Source organism: Cynoglossus semilaevis, chromosome 13, assembly GCF_000523025.1.
Source record: "Cynoglossus semilaevis isolate Cse_v1.0 chromosome 13, Cse_v1.0, whole genome shotgun sequence".
NCBI classification, from domain to species: Eukaryota; Metazoa; Chordata; class Actinopteri; order Pleuronectiformes; family Cynoglossidae; genus Cynoglossus; species Cynoglossus semilaevis.
In genome coordinates, this window is record NC_024319.1 from 8,845,741 (window position 1) to 8,868,920 (window position 23,180).

The 23,180-nt window shown below is 40.3% G+C and overlaps 3 protein-coding genes and 1 long non-coding RNA gene across 4 annotated transcripts in view; 3 read left to right on the forward strand and 1 right to left on the reverse strand.

Moving 5' to 3' along the window:
• The window catches only part of chn2 (chimerin 2), a 27,132-nt gene extending 17,880 nt beyond the window's left edge, over positions 1-9,252 (forward strand). Inside the window, exons 7-13 of the mRNA XM_008323375.3 lie at positions 3,397-3,480; positions 5,306-5,390; positions 6,594-6,767; positions 7,263-7,340; positions 7,553-7,690; positions 7,774-7,879; positions 8,352-9,252. Coding sequence (XP_008321597.1) covers positions 3,397-3,480; positions 5,306-5,390; positions 6,594-6,767; positions 7,263-7,340; positions 7,553-7,690; positions 7,774-7,879; positions 8,352-8,523 — 837 coding nt within the window. The 3' untranslated portion in view covers positions 8,524-9,252. The remainder of the gene's footprint in view (positions 1-3,396; positions 3,481-5,305; positions 5,391-6,593; positions 6,768-7,262; positions 7,341-7,552; positions 7,691-7,773; positions 7,880-8,351) is intronic.
• A 912-nt stretch (positions 9,253-10,164) lies between these two features.
• Positions 10,165-11,847, reverse strand: fkbp14 (FKBP prolyl isomerase 14). Its single transcript, XM_008323374.3, has 4 exons — positions 11,500-11,847; positions 10,865-11,016; positions 10,652-10,779; positions 10,165-10,569 (listed from the first exon to the last, which is right to left on the reverse strand). The coding sequence occupies exons 1-4, from the start codon at positions 11,694-11,696 to the stop codon at positions 10,411-10,413; spliced, it is 636 nt and encodes a 211-aa protein (XP_008321596.1). The 5' UTR covers positions 11,697-11,847; the 3' UTR covers positions 10,165-10,410.
• Positions 11,848-12,012: 165 nt separating this feature from the next.
• plekha8 (pleckstrin homology domain containing, family A (phosphoinositide binding specific) member 8) lies at positions 12,013-19,965 on the forward strand. The gene is made up of 13 exons (XM_008323373.3): positions 12,013-12,209; positions 12,903-13,019; positions 13,119-13,274; positions 13,383-13,507; positions 13,902-14,060; positions 14,164-14,204; positions 14,301-14,416; positions 15,120-15,444; positions 16,608-16,693; positions 17,721-17,779; positions 17,965-18,166; positions 18,245-18,306; positions 18,433-19,965. The coding sequence occupies exons 1-13, from the start codon at positions 12,143-12,145 to the stop codon at positions 18,628-18,630; spliced, it is 1,713 nt and encodes a 570-aa protein (XP_008321595.1). The 5' UTR covers positions 12,013-12,142; the 3' UTR covers positions 18,631-19,965.
• Positions 19,966-20,723: 758 nt separating this feature from the next.
• On the forward strand, positions 20,724-22,765 carry LOC112487986 (uncharacterized). The gene is made up of 2 exons (XR_003051631.1): positions 20,724-20,869; positions 21,187-22,765. It is a non-coding gene; the product is annotated as an uncharacterized LOC112487986 (long non-coding RNA).
• Positions 22,766-23,180: the final 415 nt, after the last annotated feature.

Genomic DNA, 23,180 nt, shown 5'->3' on the forward strand with positions numbered 1-23,180 from the left:
AAAGAGTAAAACTGAAACTGGAAAAAAAACCATAAAATTATTTATATATGTATGTATACAGTATTTATGTATTAAATATATATGTATGTGGCCCCAGTGTAAAATGAGAGCGACACCTGGTCTAAAGTTCATCTGTACGACAGACTCACTGTGAAACGCCTCGTACATTTTGTCCAAGTGTGAAGCGGTCAGCTTTTGCCATGTACTTGGTAAAGTAACTTATACTGAGTCACTGACAGCTGGGATGATGATGATGATGATGATGATGATGATGGTGATGATGACGACCACAGTGAAGATGATTGCAGGCTTCGCAGGCTGTGACCAAAAACCACCTGCCTGTCACTGTGAAACGTGTTTTTCTGTCTGCTTGAATTTCAGTTCCTCTCCAGAACTGACGCCGAGAGCAGACAAGTTGAACGCTGGAATAAGTTGTCAGTTCCTGAACTTCGTGTTGACCAGTCCCACAGCCACGCCCAGGGACTTTACAGTATCACAGTAGCCTCACTGTATTCACATGTATTTACCCTGCGTCAGGTTGCCACCTCCAGCATTGCCATGACTGCAAATTCTTGCCTGATTAAATGACTCCCAGGAGGTGTAAGGAGTTCTTGACGTGACCTGTAGATCAACCTTCACAGTTTCCTCCTTCTGTTTTTATGAGCAGGTTTTTTTTTCCTCCTCTTGGGCCTAAACCTGTGCCACTGACACTCCTCTCTCTGGATGAATCTTTATCTGAACGATAGGAACACGTCGGCTGATGTTTCCCACGAACACCTTCTTGATTTCTCTTAAGATAATTAACACATTTCTCTCCAGTCGATACTATTAACTAACAAAAACAACTTTTTCTACTGTTTCTAAATCATGTTCAAACAGTGGCCTGAGGACCATTTGTGCCCTTCAAATGGTTTAGATTGGCCACAAACACTTTGTATTGATCCATTAGGGTTTGATCCAGCAATAAATCCTGAGATTATTTTAAATATATTTCAGGGCAGTTTTTCTCATGTATGTTTTACCATAACTAGCTAATAACAATTATAGCTAACTTATTATTTCACTTGGCGTTAAAAGTTGAGGCAATATATATTATACACTGTTAAAAATATACATATATTAATATGTACATATACATATATTACATATATTAATACAGGAGTAGACGTTGGTTTCGAGGTCAAATAACTGACTCCGGGGCCCCTGGGTAAAACGACTAAATAAAAGTAATCCATTCACAGTGTCACAAATGGACAACGTTCCCGTGTCTCTTCACTGCTGTGCTGCTGTGAGGCCATTTTTGAATAATGAATATCTCTGACTGGCAGACCTTTCACTCTCTGCCTCGTTTTTGTGTTTGTTTGTCATAGATGTTGTTAAGTGCTGTCTGTTTGGGATGTGGACGCTTGTACCCTTGTCTGTCTCGCCCTGTCAGTGGCCACTGTTCTATTTTCCCATGATTCTAAATAATAATCACTTACAACAGAGTCTGCTCACAAAGACTGGCGTGAATAAAAGAGGCAGAGCCAGTGAAAAGAGAGCAGGGCTTGTTGCGCGACCACCTTTTGTGTCCTTTTCTTCCAGAGCTCTTCTTTAGGAGACAAGAAGCCATCTGCCTGCAGACAAAGCATGCAGCCCAGTACCCCCCCGACCCCCACCTCCCCTCCCCTTCCTTCAACAACCCAAGTCTAAAATATCTTAGAGTGCTCTATTCCTCATCTGTCCCCTCAGACTGTGCCGTCGAGCTAAATTGCACAGTATGGTATGTCCAAGTCTTTTCAAAGAATGTCCACCACAATGACAAATATCTTCACCTGTCCTGTCACTCCTGCAGCCGTCGGCCTGTTTACTGCCTGCAGACAGCACGGACAAAAAGAAACGACTGCTATACAAAAGGCCAGAGGCAGTTTGGTTTTTCTTCTTCTTTTCAAAGTTGTCTGTTAGCGTCCAGTCCTTTTATTGTCCCTCAGCTTTGTACTTTCTGATTGGAGTCTTCATACGAGCACTTCATCGCTTCACTTTTATTTTCTGACCATCTCTGTATATTTTTTTTTGCCAGTTTTGGGCCACAGGCCATATGTTTGACAACCCTGGACTAGTAAATCAACGACCACTTTTTTTTGTTATTTATCATTTGAGTTTACACTGAGTTGTTAAATGTCAATAACTTCATTGTTCACACTGTCACTGCACATTCTGGACCTAAAGTCCAGTCATATGTTGTCAGCTGGAACCAAGTCAGATGTTTCATGTGATGTTTATGTGCTCACTGCTGTTTCTGTGGCCTCTGTTTGAGAAGATTTATGCTGGATTAGAGGAGCAGCCGACCTCGTGCTGCATTTCTGTTGTTTACAGGGAAAAATTATGGGCAGAAAATTTAGCGTGGAAGTCGCAACAAGAGGCAAAACACTACACACTCGCAGGCCTGCAAATGACTTCCAATGGGATTCAAATTTGGATTTAGCAGCAGTGGGATTATTTCCCTGTGTAGAGATTAAGGCACTAATCCCTCCCAGTCCGAGTTGATGGTCTGGCACTGCTGGCACTCCTGGACAAATGATTATGAGCGGTTTGTGTCGTCTGCAGTCAGGGAGTCTGGCCGGAGTGTGGGGAATACCAGCTGGCATAGCTGGAGGTCATGTTCTGTTTGAATAAGGGAGAGCGTCTCCGTTTGGTCAAGCCACAGATTCTTGCCTCCGTCCTTGAGCAGGACTGGTCAGGAGCTCCAGAGCCGACAACTGACAGGAGAGAAGTGGAGTTCATCCAGGCGGCAGCGTGCTAATGGGAGTGTGCTCCGAGCTCTAAAGGCAGCGCCTGCTCTATTGATCCTGCTTCACAGAGCTGTTGAGCTGTGAGAAGTGGTCCTGACAGCAGCGACCGCCCTCGCTCTCAACCTCCTGGCCCTTCCTCATTAGGGACCCTGTTCTTTCTCTCTCTTTCCTTTCTGGGCGTGTGAAAGAGGGCCATTGTGTTCAGGCACACTCCTGCCCTCTGGCCGTCCACCATACCGGTCCCGTTCCCCCTGCTCTTCTTACTCTCTGCTGCCGCTGGATGATCAGCAGATGCACAGTCGACCTCGTGCTGCCTGTCAGCAGTCGCTCTCCCGGGTCAGAGGCGACTGGAGCGTAGCTGCTGCCTCTGCGCTGGTCGCGCAGCGCCCACATCTGTTCTCCACATCTTTCCTAAGAGGAGTTTGAGAGTGTGTGGGATCCTGAGCAGTCAAGCATGGAGGCTGCAGAGAGCAGAGGAGATATAGTTGGGAATCTGATTACACACAAGGCTAAAAGACAGGAGCGCAAGCAGCACGAGCTGCTGGCTCTGGCTCTGGGAGTCAAACTGGGAAGCAAGGGAACTCTCCTGTGGAAGCCCATTAAACTGTTGGCCTCCTGTCCACAGATCACTTCTCCTCTGGTGCGACGGAGTGCCTTGAAAGACACGCCGGAGAAGCAGTGCTCCTACGAGAAGATCCACAACTTTAAGGTGAGCAGTTTATATATCTATATTATAAAGAAATCGTATTTTTACTTTTTGTTTTTTTCAGCAGTTTTTTTATATATAAAGTGAATTTGTAAAGTTAGTGAATTGACCTTTGATGTATTTTTGTCTGCCTCAGACGTTTTGATCTGCATCTGCCTGGACCACAGTGTGCACAGTGTTGCTTTGAAGGGAACATATACAGCTGACATCCATATGCATTGTGGGGGAAACAGCCCATTAACTGCAGTGCACGTCGATTTACTTTGATTTGAGAGCTTTTAAATGTATTTTTGCTCCAGGCCTCTGGTGTTGTCAGATGGACTGAGTGCTGACTGGAAGACACAAGACTTACGGCTCCTAAAATATACAAAAGAGAATTTGGGGATTCTTTGCCTTTGAGTGCCTCGACATTCTTGTAATTGTATCTTAGGTTTCACTGAAGGCAGACCATAATGACCCCCGCAGCACTCTTCTCTTCTGAAAAAACTAATAATAAAGGACAAAAAAAGCTCCCACTCACCACCTGCCATATGCCCTCTTCACTCTCCACTTTAATACCACCTATTCAAAGTAGCACTGAAGGTGTGCGTACTTGTACTTTAGTGGAGACTCTTGAGATTTTTTTACAACTTGAAAGGTTGAAGACCAGGTTTATGCTCAGCATCAGAATTAAGATTTGAGCTGATGTTAAAATCATGGACTGTATATAAAAAGTGGACAAAGTGACAAAGTGTTTTTAGGCTGTGGTGGCAGACAGGAGCTTCAGATGTACTGTTGGTACTGTACTACCAGAAGTAGATCTGTACACATGTACATACTCACTAATTGGATGTCAAGTGGGCTGGACCACTACAATCATAACATAATTAACTATGAATAACAGGTCCACGTTTTTCGGACTTAACATCTTAGCGGGTCAGTTTTGGCCCACAGGCCATATGTTTGACACCCCTGCTTTAAACTATTGTTTACATACAGTAACCAAAGAGACTCTACTAAGTAGGATTTACAGTTTTGGATTTGTGTCATTGTTTCACTGAAGAACAGAACATACATTTTTGAACATAGATAATAAAAAACTATGATGTGTTCAAATGTTGCTTGAGCAGTTGTTGTTGTTGACAAGAGTAAATACTTTCCTGTCAATCACATGGTTCCTTCAAAGGTTTCATGTCTTCTTGTAAATACTTTCCTGTCAATCACATGGTCCCTTCAAAGGTTTTATGTCTTCTTTAATGGAACATGAGGCCATGTTTTATTTTTAACATATATAATTTCACCAAATATGTCCCTGTTAAGAGAACATGATGATTAGAAGTAAGGAAACATAAGTGGATAATAGGAGCCTGTTGTCATGGGGACATTCCATAACATCTTCCATTGACTTTACACATAAACCAAATGGGCTCTTTTGTCCAATGGTCTTTAGTTATTTCAAAGGGCTGAAAACTGTTTTCAAAACACCTGAATGTCCTGACCAAGACAGAATACCTGTATGTGTGTGTAGGTGTGTACATGCAGGTGTGGCCCCATTTACCATCCTATCTGTGTTTGTAGATAGAGCAGGACAGTGGGTTTGCAGCTGTAATGTTGACTCACAGACTTCCTCCTGCGCTCGCCGGCGTGATTGTGTTTACCCAGCAACACATTATAATAATCCCTTAAACCTGCCTTAAATACACAAACTGCTGCCTTTAGCGCAGGACCACAGCAGCAGCTCTGTTCAAGAGTGTTCAAAGACAGCGTCTCTGGTCCGGCGTGGACATACTGCAGCTTTGACTTGTATCACACTGTGTGTGTTTGTCTGACCATATGTCTCCTTCTCCAGGTACATACCTTTCGAGGGCCGCACTGGTGCGAGTACTGTGCCAATTTCATGTGGGGCCTCATCGCCCAGGGCGTCCGCTGCTCAGGTGACCACGAACGCTAACATCTAAATAACACGTCAATAAATTCCTAAGACGAGAATTGCGTAAGATGTATAAAGATGTGTTATGTAAGGAGTGTAAACCGTGGCTAACGCTGTCCTGTCACGCATGTTTGATTGTCCAGGCGGAAATACATTCATTCATTTGAGTCGCTGCTTGTGACAAATGACATTAGCGCCTCCTGTCAGGATTCCATCAAACATTCCTCAAAAGATGGTACATGATTAATGGATAATAATAATAAAAAAACGAGGAATAACTGATTTAAATCATGTTGACTTGATGCAAGACTTGATGCGACGGTTGTCATCGTTTCATCCACTTCTCCTCAGCTGCAGCTGCAGCCTGAGATCCTGTCTCTGAAATGTTCCTCCACACCCCAGAATGTACTTAATATTTATAGATCACCTCACCATCTGTACTCAGTCCTTTTCGCTGCAGCTCATATTTTCTACACATAAGTAACACGTGTTCGGCTGCCTCATTTTTTCCTTTTTTTACCTTGAGAAACAGACTCCTGTTTCTGCTTACGAAGATTTGTTCATCTTCCACAGTCACAAGATGCGTTCAGCGATCAGATAGTTCTGAACCTGTTGTACTCACGGCCAGTTTCAGCCTCTCTTTTAATAGAATGTTTGTTGTTGCGGCATTTGCTATGCTGATAAGCCAGAGGCGAAGAGCGGAGTCATCAGACACCTCGTGTGCTCTGGGAAACAGGAAAGAGTTTCTGTCCTCGTCCGCGCTTCGACTACGCTCTGGTTAATCAGACGAAACTCAAACCAACTCTGTGATTAATAATTACAACTGGAGTTGGTATTCAGCTAGCGTTGGCCGCTCTAATCTTATATCTTATAATCTCTGCAGCCGCTCCACCAGACACACACACACTTTTTCTGGCAGCTGTCTAGCACGCTCCATGTAACCAAACCTACATCAGGAGCCCCCCCCCCACCCCACCCGGGCTGCTGTGATGGCTGTTATCTACCTCTGGTGCAGTGCACTGACACAGCTAAGCTGTGGCTGTGCTGTCTGACAGTGCAGTTAATCACTGACTCTGGGAAATGCTTTTAAGCTGCTGTTTGTAGCTTGTTGTGATGTTTCTGTTATCATCAGTCTGCTGCTAATCTCTCTCCCTCTCTCTCTCTCCCTCCCTCTCTCTGCCTCCCTCTCTCTCCCTCCCTCTGTCAGATTGTGGGCTGAATGTACACAAACAGTGTTCCAAACTGGTTCCGAGTGACTGCCAGCCGGACCTGCGCAGAATAAAGAAGGTGTTCAGCTGTGACCTCACCACGCTCGTCAAAGCTCATAACACGACGCGGCCCATGGTGGTGGACATGTGTATTCAGGAGATAGAGCTGAGAGGTACAACACTATTCATTACTTAACACAACAGACCCAATGATCTACCCCCAGGTAACACGTGACTCCACAGCGTGATCAACTGGCGGCTCACGGGTGCCAGAACTGTCCGATCTGGATTCCAAAATTGGGAAACTCAAACAACTACTGATACTTAAATCACTCTCAGTAATCCCCACCATTTATGACTGTATGAATTTTTTTTGTGAGTGTTGGGCAGCTGGTACTGCTTTCTAGACCTACAGTGTTTTTCCTTGTCGATGATATCATCGGCATAGCATTTGACTTTTAGCAAAACTGTTAAGGTTTTTAGAAAATTAGGATTTATTTAATTGCAATTAAAAATGAAATCTTCTAAATCAGATATGGGCGTATGGCCTGTGTACCCATCCTTAGCTTCTAAGCTAAGCTAAACAGTGAAAATTATTGTTGTTGCTTAAAAAGACCAAATTCTAAAGACCAAGAAGCATAAAGTATTTTATTGTTTTTTTTCTGCAGGTATGAAATCAGAAGGTCTGTACCGAGTGTCTGGCTTCTCCGAGCACATAGAAGACGTGAGGCTCGCGTTTGACCGAGGTTTGTGGATGTAACATTTCGTTGCCTTGGATTGAAGTCTTTTAGATGTCAGTTCTTGGGTTCACCATCTTGAATGAGCAGCTTGTTCCAATCCCAGCACTGACTTGAAAGGAACTCTTTGTTATTTTCTGTTTACACACAGGCAGCAGGGGCTTATACCCAAAAATGTAAGTAAAAATAACATAATTAAAAGATTTATTTCCTATCAACAGATGGTGAAAAGGCAGACATTGGTGCTGCGGCGTATGCAGACATCAACATCATTGCCGGGGCTTTGAAGCTGTACTTAAGGGGCCTTCCCATCCCTGTCATCCCTTTTGACTTGTACTCCAAATTTGTTCAAGCTGCGAGTAAGAGAATTATTCCACACAAATACACGCTGGTACTGTGTGACTCGTCTGCGCGCTGACTCCTGTGATTTTGTGTGATGTAGAAATCCCAAATGTGGAATCCAGACTGGAGGCCATTCATGAGAGCCTGCTGCAGCTCCCTCCAGCACATTACGAAACCCTACGATACTTGATGGCTCACCTGAAGAGGTACAGTGTCAGTCCGAGGGCTGAGACCCATGGCTTTCAAACGCCTTTTTATTAACACACACATATAGCTCTGTCACACTGCTGCTGTTTTGCTTCATTCCGACAGCAATTTATTAATACACAAGCCAGAGCAGGAAGTACATTTTTTCAAAATGACGGGGTTTTTTTTTTTCCATTTCCGCAGCATGTTTTGGATGAATATCAGGGCTGTTTTATCAAATGTTGGGGGAATAAAAGCCTTATTTTCTTACAGTATTTCTGGATACTAGGGACACTGTCGGGACTTTCCAAAACACATTTTTAGGTTTTAATATGCTATTTTGGCTAAGCTAGCTTTAGCATTTTTCCAATCATGCCATATTTCTCCATTATCAGTCATTTTAGTGTCTGTCTTTACGTATTTCATTACTTATAACTAAAATATGTGAAAAACGTCTTTTATGTAAAGACTCTTCCTATATTTATTTTCCAGAGTGACGATGTTTGAAAAAGACAATTTAATGAGTGCCGAGAACCTGGGGATTGTGTTTGGTCCAACGCTCATGCAGCCACCGGAGCAGAACGCCTTGACAACCCTGAATGACATGAGGCAGCAGAAACTTGTGGTGCAGCTAATGATTGAGAATGAAGACGTCTTATTCTGAGGACTGAGGGCCTGTCGTGGCCCGCGGCGTGCTACGAAGGACAATTATTTATTCTGTCGAGGAGGAAAATCGAAGCCACCTCGATTCTGATGAAGTTTCACAAGATTTTGTAATCAAATTAATCTTGAGGCGCTTCTCTTCCCGCATGACTGTTTTTGTTAAAGTCGGTCTAGTGTTGACTTTGTCTCGTTACCGTCAGTTTTGGGTTTCCATACTCAGCCGAGACCATCGTTTTTATACTATGGAGTGATACAGAGTATTTGATAGTGTCAACAGTGCTGCTCCCTGTCACTACCTGGTGTAGACTCAGTCATGATGACAGCACTGTGTGAACTCTGCCTCAGGCAGACTGTCAGTGTCTGACAGCCTGGTGCTGCATAAACCAAGACTCACAGCAGCACAGACCGCAACGATGTTCGTTCCCTATTGTGCATATACGTCATATACCTTTTTGTTGGAACGCTGGCGAAAACTTTAATACAAGTCCTTACATTGTACATAAAATCAGATCATGTGATGATCAAATCTTTTAACTGTGTGTACTTAAACATGAGATGTGAGACAACCAGTCGCTCATTAAGCACTTTTTTCAGGCAAGTGTAAAGATTTATTTTGTAAAAATGTTTATTTTTGTCTCTGCATCCTGTTCTGTCACAATAATATATACAATGTTGAGAATGTTTTTTGTCGAGAATGATGTCTAAAAAAATGAAAAGAGTATGAAAATAAGTTTCTGTAGTTTGTTTTTATTTGTAATGTTGGCAGTGGTTGTTTACTTGGCCTTACTGCAGAACACTGGCTTTCTTTTTTAGTCATTACAAGCTGTTATTGGACAATTTAACTCAGCTGAGATTATAACCCTCTTTTTCCTGCCTGTTTACACCATACATCTCACAGCTTGCTGCACACATCAAACACAACATAGAAGTAATCGAACAATAGATGGATGAGAAAAAAATCTCTGTTCAAAATATTGTAATTTGGTGAAACCCACTGAGATGTTCACAGTAACGTGATCACGCTCTCACTACTGTGAAAATGAACTGGTTCACACAGGAGAGAGGCCCAGCCCTTTGCTAGTGCTGACTGGTTGTAGCCTGCAGCAGGGAATCACAGGTATGTGGTTTGGTTTGTTTGTTTTGTATTTTGGTTTTGTGACAGCTGTTGTCATATCAGTGCTGATCTAGCATCTCACGTGGATTAAAACCTTCCCACTCCTCACGTTTTACCTGTACGTGGAGTTTTGTCAAACACCACATGACGAAATATAATTTTGAAAAATACAATTATTTCCCAAAGAACTAACAGTTGTACTACATCTATGACAGACCAAATACAGTTAAGCAGAAAGAACAAATACCTTCATCCATAACAGTCTTTTTACTAAAGGAATTTACCCACGTGGAGATTAAGATGAATGTTGAAATAACTAGTAGTTTGATCAGAAGATAGAAGTATTTTGTGTGCAATCTTAAAAACGAATGTCACCGAGTTTGGTGTAGCGGCTTACGTACTGAAGTACAACAGCGCCCACTAGCGGGTAATTGAGATATGTACAAAAACGCCCATCATCATTTCTGGAAAAAAATTTTTTTATGAAAGCATCAACATTGTATCAATACAATTAGGGTTTGCTTGTTTTATGAAAGCATCAACATTGTATCAACAAATACAATTAGGGTTTGCTTTTTGTATTGTGTATTGAAAAAGGTAAAAAAAAAATTGCAATCTTCAACACATCTGTGGTGACAGTTTAAGTCCATATGCTTTGTTAATAAATATATCACGTTAAAGAAAATGAAAAGAATGGACCCTATACATTCAAAGATGTCCATAAACCTATGTAACAGATTTGTGAGAGAATTCATAAAAATACGAATCAGTCCTTTAGAGCTCATCGTGTTGGTAGGTGAATTCTCTGGCAGATATAAAACCATCCTTATCTTCATCTTCATTTTTGAAGATGTCTTCTACCATTGCGTCATGATGTGTGTCATTGGGCGAGTATCCGTGTTTCTGAAATTCCTTCCTAATGTAATGAAGCACCTGAAATACACACAGAAAACAGCACAATTTATGCTGTGAGCTGTTTAAAAAAACATATTTGTGACGTTGGTGTCTTCCACACCTCATCTTTAGACAGCTTCCAGTCATCATTGAGATCCATCTCCTGAAAAGACTCGTGTGATCTGGGCCCATTTCTGATCTCCATGAGCTCAATGTCAAATATCAGAGTGCTGTCTGGAGGGATCTTGCCTGTAGCAGAACATTAAATGTGTATAATAAAAAAATAAATAAAATAAAAAATTATATGACAAACACTAAGATCATGTGACTTCACCTTTCCCTTCTTTGCCGTATGCCAGAGATGGCGGGATGGTCAGTTTCCTGCGCTCTCCTGTGCACATGTTCTGCATACCTTTGTCCCAGCCTTTAATCACCTCTTGGATCCCAAGAGTAAACCATACTGGGTTTCTATCTCCTTCGTTTCGGCTGCCAAAAGTCAAGAATTATCCACATGAAGTTGATTTATTAACATAATAACAATGGACAATTTATGTCCAAGCAAAGTTGAACTACAATGAAGTAGTACTTCATTTCAACCACATAACACACACATAATTGAAGCCATAATTGCAGTGTTTTTGACCTCTTAATTTTATGTACCTCTACATTGTCCTACACAAACGAGATTCCCCTGTGCATCTCTACAGAAAGTCCAAGTACCACTTGTGATACTGGTAACATTGAGATTGAGGTTTGAGAACCAGTATCTTGAATAATCAATTCTGTTATTTATAGTATTTGTACATTTTTGTGTAGTTTTTTTGCATATATAGAAAAATACACATATTTTTGCTTTACATATTGAAACGTGTATTTCAAATTATTGCGATGCACATTTGTTGCATTAAACAGTGCTATAGCTAACCTGCACATTAAAACATGCAAAATAACGGTGTTAACTAATGTTACCTGGAGTGAAACATGGTGCCGTTACTCTCCAAAAATCCATCGTAATGAACGAGAAGCATGTCTCCATATTTAGACTTACGGTAACACATTAAAGGTTTGTTTAAAACTTCTATTTTCACCTCTGGCTCGGGCAGTTTGCGTCCTGTGGCAAACACAAAAAACGAGGGGAATATCGACAAAATAGAAAAGAGATACATTGCCAGGGTCTATATCTGACAGAAGTAAACGAATTCTTTAAATTTTTCTTTAAAATACTGCTCCTAAAATAACCGCATGACAAAAAAATGCCAACTACGTGGCAGCCAACTTCAGCCCAAAACACAGCACTACTGTTGAAGACAGCCGGTATTCCTCCTTCAACGATTCGATAAATGTAATTTAGACCCGCCTTCTATGTCTGAAGCTACCACGTTTGATTGGTTGTTAGGTATATTAATATTTGAAACCACACCCATAGTACATTATGCTTCTGACGTCATGGGATAAACAGCAATAACGTCGGTAAGGCTCTATTCACGGAAGGGTTTACGTAGTTTTTTGTACTTGAAATGTAAAGTCGCTGCTGCTCGGCAAAGCTCACAGGGCCCCCGACGGACGTCGCTGCAGTCAGCTGTGCGTCTCACCATGTCGTGATAAACAAGTTATGAACGGCAAACGGCCTGATCATACAATGGAGGGAATATTGTACAAGTGGACCAATTATATAAGTGGTAAGTCAGCGTTACGATGTGTACGTGTTTTGTTTAAAGCACTGTTATTAGTGTCTGCTAGCCTAGCATGATAACACCGGAGCCCAGTGGAAATGACTGGAAGCTGACGTTAGCTTTGAACACTCCGACCTTTTTTTTTCAAAGCTTCTAACTTACTATTGTTTGCTTCCTATTCATACAGAGATAGCTAACAGTTAATTAACTGTGTAGTTATAATATTCACGTGACCTTCATGGGCAGGGTTAGCTAACTTAGAAGCTTCTACCATCTGTCATTATAATCAGATTTAAGTAGTTGTTACTCCATCGTAAGAGCCAAGTCTGTCCACAAGCAGATTTATTTTTTAAATATTATTAAGGAAACAGAATACGACACAATTTGACTAAACGGTTTAAGAATGTGTGAAAGCGCTTCCGTCAGTATAAACAACAAGTTTTGCATTTACTACTATATATGGTAATGTCAATTAAGTTGAGCTAAATCGCTGTAAACAATGAAGATTGTTATCTTTGTATAAATGTTAAACGTAACACTCTTGTCTTGATTTGATTAGTTATATTGTTATAAGAGGTTTATAACAGCTCACTTCTTGGTATAACAACATTTCTGAGTGAGGTGTTTTCAAACTGACTTTGAAAAGAAAATCACAAAATGGCAGTGTTGATTTTACTTTTCCAAATGCCTTCTTTTCAGGTTGGCAGCCTCGCTGGTTTGTGCTGGATGGAGGAACTCTATCTTATTATGACTCACAGGAAGATGCCTGGAAAGGTTGCAAAGGCAGCATTAAAGTTTCAGTTTGTGAAATTCAAGGTCAGTGTGTGGCTCAATTTGCGTTTGCGAAAAACACTTAAAGTTGCATGTAGATGGAGGGCTCTCAAACAGATCTCCCTGTTTCCTGCTTTGCCTCAGTTCATTCCTCAGACTCTACACGTGTGGATCTGACCATACCAGGAGAGCAGTACTTTTATCTCAGGGCCATCAATGCAGCAGAAAGGCAGAAATGGCTGGTGGCACTGGGAACGGCCAAAGCCTGCCTTACTGACAACCGAACAAAGAGAGAAAAAGGTTTCAGTGACACAACACCTTTATATGACAAAGCTCTTGTTGCGCAACTTCTGGTGTAATGCAATTCTCCCTCATTAAATGTTGACCTGATGACTGTTTCTATTCTAGAGCTTCAGGAGAACACAGAGGCGCTGAGAACTAAGATGTCAGAGCTCCGGTTGTACTGTGACCTTCTCCTTCAACAAGTAAACAGGATCAAGGACAATGATGAGCCGGGGGACACAGAGGAGGAGGTGAGGCTAGGATTCGGACGAACAACTGAAATAAGAGAAGTTGTTGTTGTTGTGAAACCTTAGTCTCTTCTGCCTGTAGCATGACATCAAATAGTTTGATGCTCAAGTAGCAATGTAACAGACAACAAGGAGTGAAGTTGGTCTTAAGGAACGTTTCTTAACCAACAACTCCTAATGTTCTTAACATAAGAAAAACCTAAAATCTCTCCTAAAATGTCTGAACATTGAGTTCTAAAAAATCTCTTAGTATAAGTATTACAATGAAAAAGAATAAGGTGATTTCTTTTATAGAAATTGTGGCCCCTCATTATGCAAACTGCACTAATGAACAGAAGATTCAGAAGTAAAAAACGATCTCCTTGAAGATCTCATTACTTTTTTATTTTCATCGTAGGCTGTTGTAGACAATGGAGACATGGTGAAGTCAACGTGCACCACCTTCCTCAAAACCCTGGAGGAATGTATGCAGATAGCGAACCGTACATTCAACGCTGATTTGGTGACACAGACTCCACCGGGATCTCCTCCAGTTGCATCCATCAAACCCCTGAAGGTATATTCAACTTAACACATGCTGCTACTATGATGTGGTTTAACCTCCTTAAAAATGTCAGCCAAAAAACTAATAAAATGTTCTCACTATGTACTTACAACAGATTAAACCTGTCAACCATCCAAATCATAACCTTACAGAAAGGTAGGTTACTGTTCAGTTTTCAGTTCAACTCTTATGTTGCATCCAAACAATGTAAAAAACAAACAAACAAACTTAACTATTGAAATTAAAATTCAGGTGGAGAGGTTCGTCTGAAACCTTAGGGGAAGCACGAGACAACCAGAGCCTCGACTCTGGAGCAGAAGGACCTGATGAACCAGGTCAACCTGAACAACATCATCTCTGCCCTTCAGGTAAGTCAGCTGGCACTGACACCTACTGTTTTTGCATTCCAATCCCGGAGGACCACACAGTTCCACTGAGGCAAGCTTGTTAGCCCGGAGCTAATAATCTGATACTCATCTTTACATTCATGCAAATGTAAAGCTGTAAACTGGACAGGGTGTTAGCTGTAGTAATTGATGACCTGCAAACTCTAAAACCAAAATAAAAGACAGAATGCAGCTGGGCAGCTTTAGATCCTGTCAGATCCTGTACAAATGTGTTGGTGATGTGAAACAGTAATTGTTTCTCTCTCTGTTAGGAGCAAAGATGAATCACAGCTGGGTTTCAGCTCATCTTAACTTAAGAAAAAGAAAGACTGACTCTAGTAAAACTTGTCCTCAACCAATTTTTTTATGTTTATCTCTTTGCAAGCACATTTAAGTCTCTTTCCACTTTCTTAAGATAAAATAAAGAAAACAAACTTGAAAAGGAAGACAGATTCAGTGGAATAGTGAATATATCTGTATTTTTGAAGCATGTAGGATGGAAATAGTTTTTACTGATCCGAATGTCTGTGTGATTGAACACAAATCGTGAACATTTGTTTCTTGTTTTTAAATACATAATTCCATAAATTTCCACACCAGGTAAACATTTTGGAACGTGTTACGTTTGCTTTTTTACCACTTTTGTGTTGCGACGGCCAATCTGTTTGTCTCCTGTGTTGTTCAGACACGGAACGGAGCGACGGCTCTGTCTGTGAGCAGCAGGTCCACTCACTTCAACACACCAAACTAAATGCATCTGACAATGAACACTACCACCAGCCAGCAGAGGGCGACGAGGGAAACAAAGCTGATCATCAGGAGCTTCAACAAGAGCAGAAAAGCAACAAGGAGGACCAAAACTCAGAATATGAAAAAAACAACAACAAGACAGTGAGTTGTTCTGTCAGAGACCAGGATGAAGAGGAGGAGGAGGAGGAGGAGTTCAGGGATTCAGCAGAACCCGAAGATACAGAGCAGGTGGAGACTTTCTTCAGCACAATGAGTCACAGGTACGAAAGAGCTCCTCTGGAAGGTCAAGTCCTGTAGAGCACCTCATGTTCCTCTGTGGCGTTTTACTAGAACAGTATTAGTTTAAGACATGTCGCTCTGTAGAGTGTAGTATTTTTTATCGATGAAGCACTGCACATTTTTGGTCGGCATATTGATTATACTGACACACTGTACTGACTCAATTAATTAAAAAAAAAAAACTTTGTTGAACATTTTTACCAAATATTTAGAATGTCATGATCAGTGTTTTGTAATTGTGTTCTCTCTCTTTCGATCACTTGACGTTGAGGGATCACATGGTAAAGTGTTACGCGAACTATTCTTGTTTTATTTTTCCTTTTACCACTTTTAAGAGTGTTACCTGGACAACATGCTAATGTGCTAACAGTATTTATGTCATTTTAACTTAGGAGAATTAACATTAGTGTTTTACTTTTATTCTTGTTGTTAAAATAAAGCGTTGTCTAGTCCAAGGGATTTCAAAGTCTAACAGGCCTTTCTCCAAGGAGCAAATTACCTCTCCCTGCCCTCCTAATCCACACCCCCGCACATTTTCACACATCAAGCACATGAACAAGCACAATCAGATGCAAACTGCCGACGCAAACAGTAGTGGGTGCGTTTTATTTTGAAAGGAAGACCATGTCTTGGTGCTGATTTCTGTTCCCGGCTGTTAGCACTGTGTGTTAATATGTTTCTACACTACAAATTGATTTAATAGAGAAGAAATGACTGTCCATGGTAGTTCGTGGCTGCGGCAACATTTATATTGTTCTATACGTAAACGGCTTCTCTAAACGTACTGGAAGATTCTTGATCGGACTTAACACAGGCGTCACGTTTCCTTTTTGCTTTCCCCTTCAAGCTCTCTGACGCCACCCAGGGCAGGCGTTCCTCGCACTCTGAAAACCCTTGGTCTAGTTTATTGTGCTGTTTCGTGTTCACTAACTAGACTTGGATTTAGACAATAAAAAACGAACAAAGGTGATTTGACTGAAGTTATAGCGAATGTAGCAGCTCTCTGCATGACACTGTGTGAATCATTTCTCTGACTTGTACTTTTGTCTTCGATCTCTGTTTGATTTGATCAAATAAATTGACCAGACGTATTCACCTCTAACATTTTACTCTGTTTGAATCTGTTCTACTTTTTTTTTTGTAGATTTAGTGATATAAGACTGGACGACGACAATGGTATCCCCACACAAGAGTTTTTGGACTCATGCTATGCAATAGTGCCAGTATTAGGTAGGATCTCATCTCAGTCTCAAACATGTTTCTTCTTCTCATGGTGTTCGTTCACATCCTGTTCAGGGAAAGGCTAATTACAGTACTGATATTTATATATGCATGTCAGTCACATTGTCTGTGATCAGTGAGGTGGTGGGTGACATTTATCTTTCCTCTTATGTTCTTTAATTGTATGTTTCTCAGCCTTTTTTTCTTTTACTGCATGGCCAGGTTTTTGGTGGTATTTAAGTAGTTGCATCTTTACGATGCACGTTTTAATCATCTATTTACATCTAAACAGACAATACTTTGGTGTAGGTTGTAACACAATATTTTATTTATGTTAAAAAGAACAAAACATGCGATTTATTTATGTTGTTAATGATGAAAACAGTAGATTTGACTCCACATTGTTTATCCACATTTGGCTAAATTTTAATGAAGTCTCTGGTGGTACTAGGATGGAGTTGAACATCATTTACACATGTGAGGCAGCAGGAGTAGAAGATTTCAAATTTGTTCCTATGGAGACCTCAAATACAGTACTGTGTAAATGGTTTAGTCAGGTGTATACGTTTACAATATTTCCCTTTTCTTGCAGCTTTTTTAAGTGATCAAAGTCAATGTGAAGGAGTCATATTGTGACTGAATTATATATTTTAAATACTCAAAGACAAAGACATGGAGTACATAAAATATTAAGTGTGCAAAAACTAATATCTTTTACTTCTGATATCAAATTTGGACAATATCTTTGATGGTTAATTATCTTAATATGTAGTGAGATATTTAAAAGTAAAACTTTTAAAGAGCAAGTGTATCAGAAATTGTTCGGCGAAATGATCTTTCCATTTCTGTTGTGATTCAGGATCACCTGCAGGAGAGACGATATCCTTGGTTTGTCAGCTGTTTAATAAACTAGACTGTAGTGACAGTATCACATGGTCTAAGATTAATTTTAATAGTAATACAAATAAGTAACAAATAAATGAAAAGCTAAGTTTCAGAAGCAGCAAAGAAATGATGTTGGACTCTTTCTTCTCAGACAAACTGGGCTCCACCGTCTTTGCGCCCGTAAAAATGGATTTTGTTGGAAATATTAAGGTGAGCTTCTTTCCGTAAACATACATTATTTTCTGAATAACTAAATCAATCATGAATGATATTAAGCTTAAAGTATGGTTTATCTTTTTTTATATTCTCTAATGTAATACTGTAGCCTGAAATGATTCCATGGTTTAGATATTTTTTCCTATGATTGACTCCACATCACTTCATTTTCACTGCAGAAAATCCAACAGAAGCTGAGGTCAGACCCCGACAGCTTCACCACACTACAGTCTATTGTGGTGCATGAAGTGGAGGCAGGTGTGGCTCAGGTGCGAAACTCGGCCACCGAGGCTCTGCTGTGGCTCAGACGAGGCCTGAAGTTTCTCAAAGAGTTTCTGTCACAAGTCAATGCAGGAGAACAGGACATTCACGGGGCACTGAGTGAGTGATGACGTGTGAAATGTCCTGTGTATTCATTTCCTTTAATTCGACCTTTAACACAGACCTTCTTTCCCTTAGATAAGGCCTATGGGAAGACGCTACGACAGTACCATGGATGGGTGGTACGAGGCGTTTTTGCTGTAGGTGGTCTTTTCTTTACTGATGCTGTTTTATCTTCTTAAATCAATCTTCCATATCTTCCATAATCAATCACATTTTACCGATTATTTTTATTTTTTATTCAAATGTGGTCTTTTCTCCTCCAGCTGGCTCTCAGAGCCGCCCCATCTTATCAAAGCTTCACCGCTGCCTTAGTGACCACAGAGGGCGACGAGCTGAAGAGCAGCTTCACCAGTGGTATGCACAGAGACCTGGGCGTTTACCTCCCTGCTATGGAGAAACATCTGGTTTTGCTGGACACTTTGTATGAGGAGTACAGCCTGGAGTCTGACGAGGTGGTTTGAGAGTCACATAAAAATTAAAAAGTCATAATTTCAGAGAGAGATGGAACTTGATGACAAGGACAGAGTCGCTGAAGGACGGGGCTAGACGGTGTCCAACCCCAGTTTGAGCTTGTCCTGAGTCAGTGTGAAGTGCTCCCAGTGTTTCCTGAACTGGTTGTCAGTTTGGGGCCAGGTGAAGGTGTTAATGTTTGTACAAGCCCATGGACAAATATGATTAAAACATTAACAATCAAGGTAAAAAATAGATTTCCAATCTATCTCATAAAGACTACCGATGGTGAAGGGCAACTGAATTCATGATGTCATGTGTCTCATCTGCCCAGACTGTGGCTATAGTGTATTGTGGTTTTTTTATGTATCGTACTTGTTCAAGTTACATGAACAATGTGATTCTAAAAAATGTTGGGTTGTTCCAGTGGCCATTATGTAACTTGAGCATTCTGAGCTAACCTTTAATATTTTAGATAATGTTTCACGTCCTGCACTGACATTTATCCTTGTCCCCTGTAATATTTAATGTAAATCCTGAGATTTTCACGTTGTATTTATTTGTTAAAACGTCGCTAGTTAGCTGACGCTGGAGAGACTATTTCAATGGGACCAAAAAATGTCAAATGCACATGAATGGCTTCTGTGGCTGCTGCAACAACAGACCAGTATGAACCAGTACAATGCCTCTGATACTGCTGAAAACTCACGGGAACATCCTCAGCACAAACCTATGCATTTTTACTACAGTCATTAAGTTCATGTTCACACCATTCTTGATTGTTTCAACATGGATTTGGCATGAATTCTGTCCCCATGCAGCATGTTGACAACTGCATGTTTTTGTTTAGTGAAACCATATGCCATCCGTTACCAACAGCAGCTGTATACAGACTTAGAAGTGTATTAACAATCACTGACTTTGCATCATTGTTAAAAGAAACATACAAAATAATTGATTTTTACGATATAAATCATTCCAATGATGTGCTATTTATTCTACATCATATAAAATCATACAAAGTGTCACTACCAGCTCTATGCAATCATGTGACCTCAGCTAAAAAAATGTAAGTGGCATCTTCAAATATAGACATGGATTCACCGAGCTAGCAGTAAAAATAAATGCAATTGACTCTTAAAACAAACAGCACTACCTAGTTTTCTCTGTCTATTAGATTTCTGTTGTATTGTCATAAATTCATTCATGAATTCTTTAGTGACAACAGCAGGTTTACATCACAGATGTGCAATAAGCCATTTACTCATTGTGGAGCTTGCAAAAATGTTGTTGTGAAGTCAAACATTTTTTTAATGAATAAATATGATGCTGTTTATAAGATATAATTATATTGTCTTTGGTGTTTGATTGACTCTGTTACAGTCAGGTTTTGTTTTTGTTGTTTTTTTGTTTGTTTTGTTTTGTATTATCATTCAGTTTAAGATTGTCTTTTGTGGTCACCAGAGACTCTTCCTGTCCCTGTGGCCTCCTCTGCATTGCTTTGTGTGCCACAGCTGTAAGAATATAGCAGCCAAGCTGCACTAACATAACCCCATTTGTTGGAAAAAGTCTCTGATTTCACTTCATGTAAGGACATGACAAAGCTGAAAATAGAACCTGCTGCCTGAAATGTCAATATACAGAACAGAGCCTTCCAAGTAACCACATGGTAAGTCTTCATTAAATAGTGTGCAGTACTTTTTGATAGTATACTAAGTATACTAGTTAGTTGTGTTCTTGGTGGTTTTTTTTTTAAATCTTAGGACAATTTGGGTAAATCTGAAAGGGTTAATAAGTGTTAAATGTGGATTCTGATTTACTCATGTTGAAATCTACACAACACAAAGTAATGTGCGATGCATAAGCTATAGTCAGAGATAAGATAAGTTAGTTCTGTGATGTACAGCAGGCTCAGGGAGCAGGGACGTAGCACTGCAGAGACTAGGGTCTGATGCAGGAAGTTTATCTACATCTAACCTCAAATCTATCCACTAGGGTCTGATGCAGGAAGTTTATCTACAACATCTAACCTCAAATCCATCCACATACAGAAAACTGGGATCAAGCAGAAACAAGCAGGAATATCAAAAACAGGCACAAACATCAAATCAAACATTGACCACACCATGAATGACATACACTGAACAGAAAAACAAGAGACAAACACTGAGTGAAGGAGAGAGGAGTATATATACCAAGGGCACCAGGTGACAGGAGTGAGACAAATGAGCAAGGAATCACAAGACACAGGTGAGTGTGATGACACTAATTAACTCAGAGAACCAGGCAGAGGGAAGGGAGACACACAAACCGAATACAGTTCTCTGTATTATAGCAAGGGATTGTGTACTTACACGTGTTGGACATATGCCTTTACATTAAACTGTGTGTAAATTGTATATAATTCTGTATTTTCTCAACTGAAGTCCTGGCTGAGGAAACTCATAATTATCATTTCTAGGAATATGTCTCCCCTTTACTAGGTGTGTAACAACAGCTCTTCAGGTTTAGGTATATAAAATATGTGCAAACACTCATGCTGAAAAGAACTTTGTTTGAACTCAAAGGTTAAAGTTCACTGGGGATTCCTCTGTGCGTTGAGCAGAATCCAGCTGTCCTCTGCATCTCCAACGACACCAGTGATTTACTCAGACGTTTGTGACACAAATCTGATTGAACTGGTTAAGAGGATGGATATAATGGAACAAATACAGCAAGGTAAGCTTTTACTCAGACATCTGTGCAGACAAATTGCCCTAATGTAATTTGGACAATAAAGAACAGCATGCTAATGAGGTTACATGGTCACATCCCGCCTCCAACATCTCTTCTCCAACTGTTGTTGGCTGTTCAACCCCAAACCTGTATCACTGTCCCATTTCCAGTTACATAATAAGCCTTTAGGGGTTTAAAGGATTTGTTCTGTTAAGATAAAAATAATTCAATGCAAAATCTGAAGGTGCTGGACAGCGTAGAATATGGTAATGTCTCTTCTCATTGTTAGAGCATATTGAATAGACGAGGAGTCACAATTTTATACAGACTTATATAACCAACAATGTGTGTTCATTTGTTGAACCAAGACATGGCAACAGTTAGCTAATTCAGTTTAAATGAAACTTTTATTACTGTGTTAACTATGCAGCATGTTTTATTTTATTATATTTTTATGTTATTATTTATTTTATTCTTTATTTATATATAGTGAAATGTTTCAGTCTAGGTGACAGAAATATTTGCTTCCTACTTATACTTGTATTGGTCTGTAAAAACAATGTGCAAGCAAAGGTGACAAGTGATTTTAATTTTAATTTTATTATTATCTTTTTAAAATAGTCCACAACTACTGTATAAATCATGACAAAATAATAAAACGAAGTAAAACTTCATAATCGCAGTCACAGTGAGTAATATAGTCTGTAAAGCCGTACAGTACAGTGACCACATGCATGTTATTTCAGCAGTGTTGTTCAATACACAGTACATATTACAGGCACAGACATTCCACATAGTATTTCGAACAGTTTTTCAGCCTTGTGCGTTGCACACTTCATGACTAAGGTTTGTCAAAGGCTATGGTATGTTTAGCATAAGGTTTCTTAAGACACCTGCTGTATGCTAATGGGTACAGTGACGTTACAAAACAGCGTTGGACAACATTGAAGCATTTCTCAATCAGCAGCACATTTACATGAACATGCGGAAACATTATATTATATAACAGTCTTAATTTTTCCCCCGTTGCTTTTACAGAAGAATTACCTGATTATCTACTGTAAGTATAACTGAGTAAAGGTCTCCCTTGGCACTGTGACTGATACAGTAGCTTATGAAGAATGTCAGCTTATATCAGAAAAACAACAAATCGTTTCAATCTTGGTGCCCAGCACTCGGCAGACTAACATTTACACTGTTAAGTTTAACTGTTGTGTTTCTTCTGCTGCTGTTTACACTGTAAGACAGAAAGATTGGAAATGAGGTATTTGAGGAAATACAATAATGACCATAAGAGAAGTGGAAATGAGACTCCTCTCCTCTGTAGCAGCTACAGACTTTGCCCGTCCTCCATGTGATGAGATGATTAAGAACATAACAGTTTAAGCCTTGGTGTACAGGATAAATATGGTTTCTCAAGGAAGCACAGAACAAGACACCCTGCAGTCGTTTGTGTTTTCATAAGAAAGGAGGTCTGTGAGTCTTGCTGCGTCTAGCAACATTACCTGTTGGTTCCTGAGAAGAGCTTGGATGTTATTGACATAATTGGTTGATAGAGTTCAGTTTTTAATGGAGCAGACTCGTGAGCACAGCCTCCTGCTCTAACAGTCTCACTCAGTACCGACAAGTGCTTCATTCATGCGTTATATTCACACTGATCTGACTCTGACTATACGCAGTGATGGGGTTTTTAATTTGATGAGGGATGTGATGCTAAATAAACAGAGTTTGAACCTTGTAATATGAGTTCAAAAACTGAGTTACAAGTTACATGCTTGGATACTGACAGTTGCTGCCATTGTCTTTGTGGATCCAGACTCATGCAAATGCTGTGCACTGGCACTCA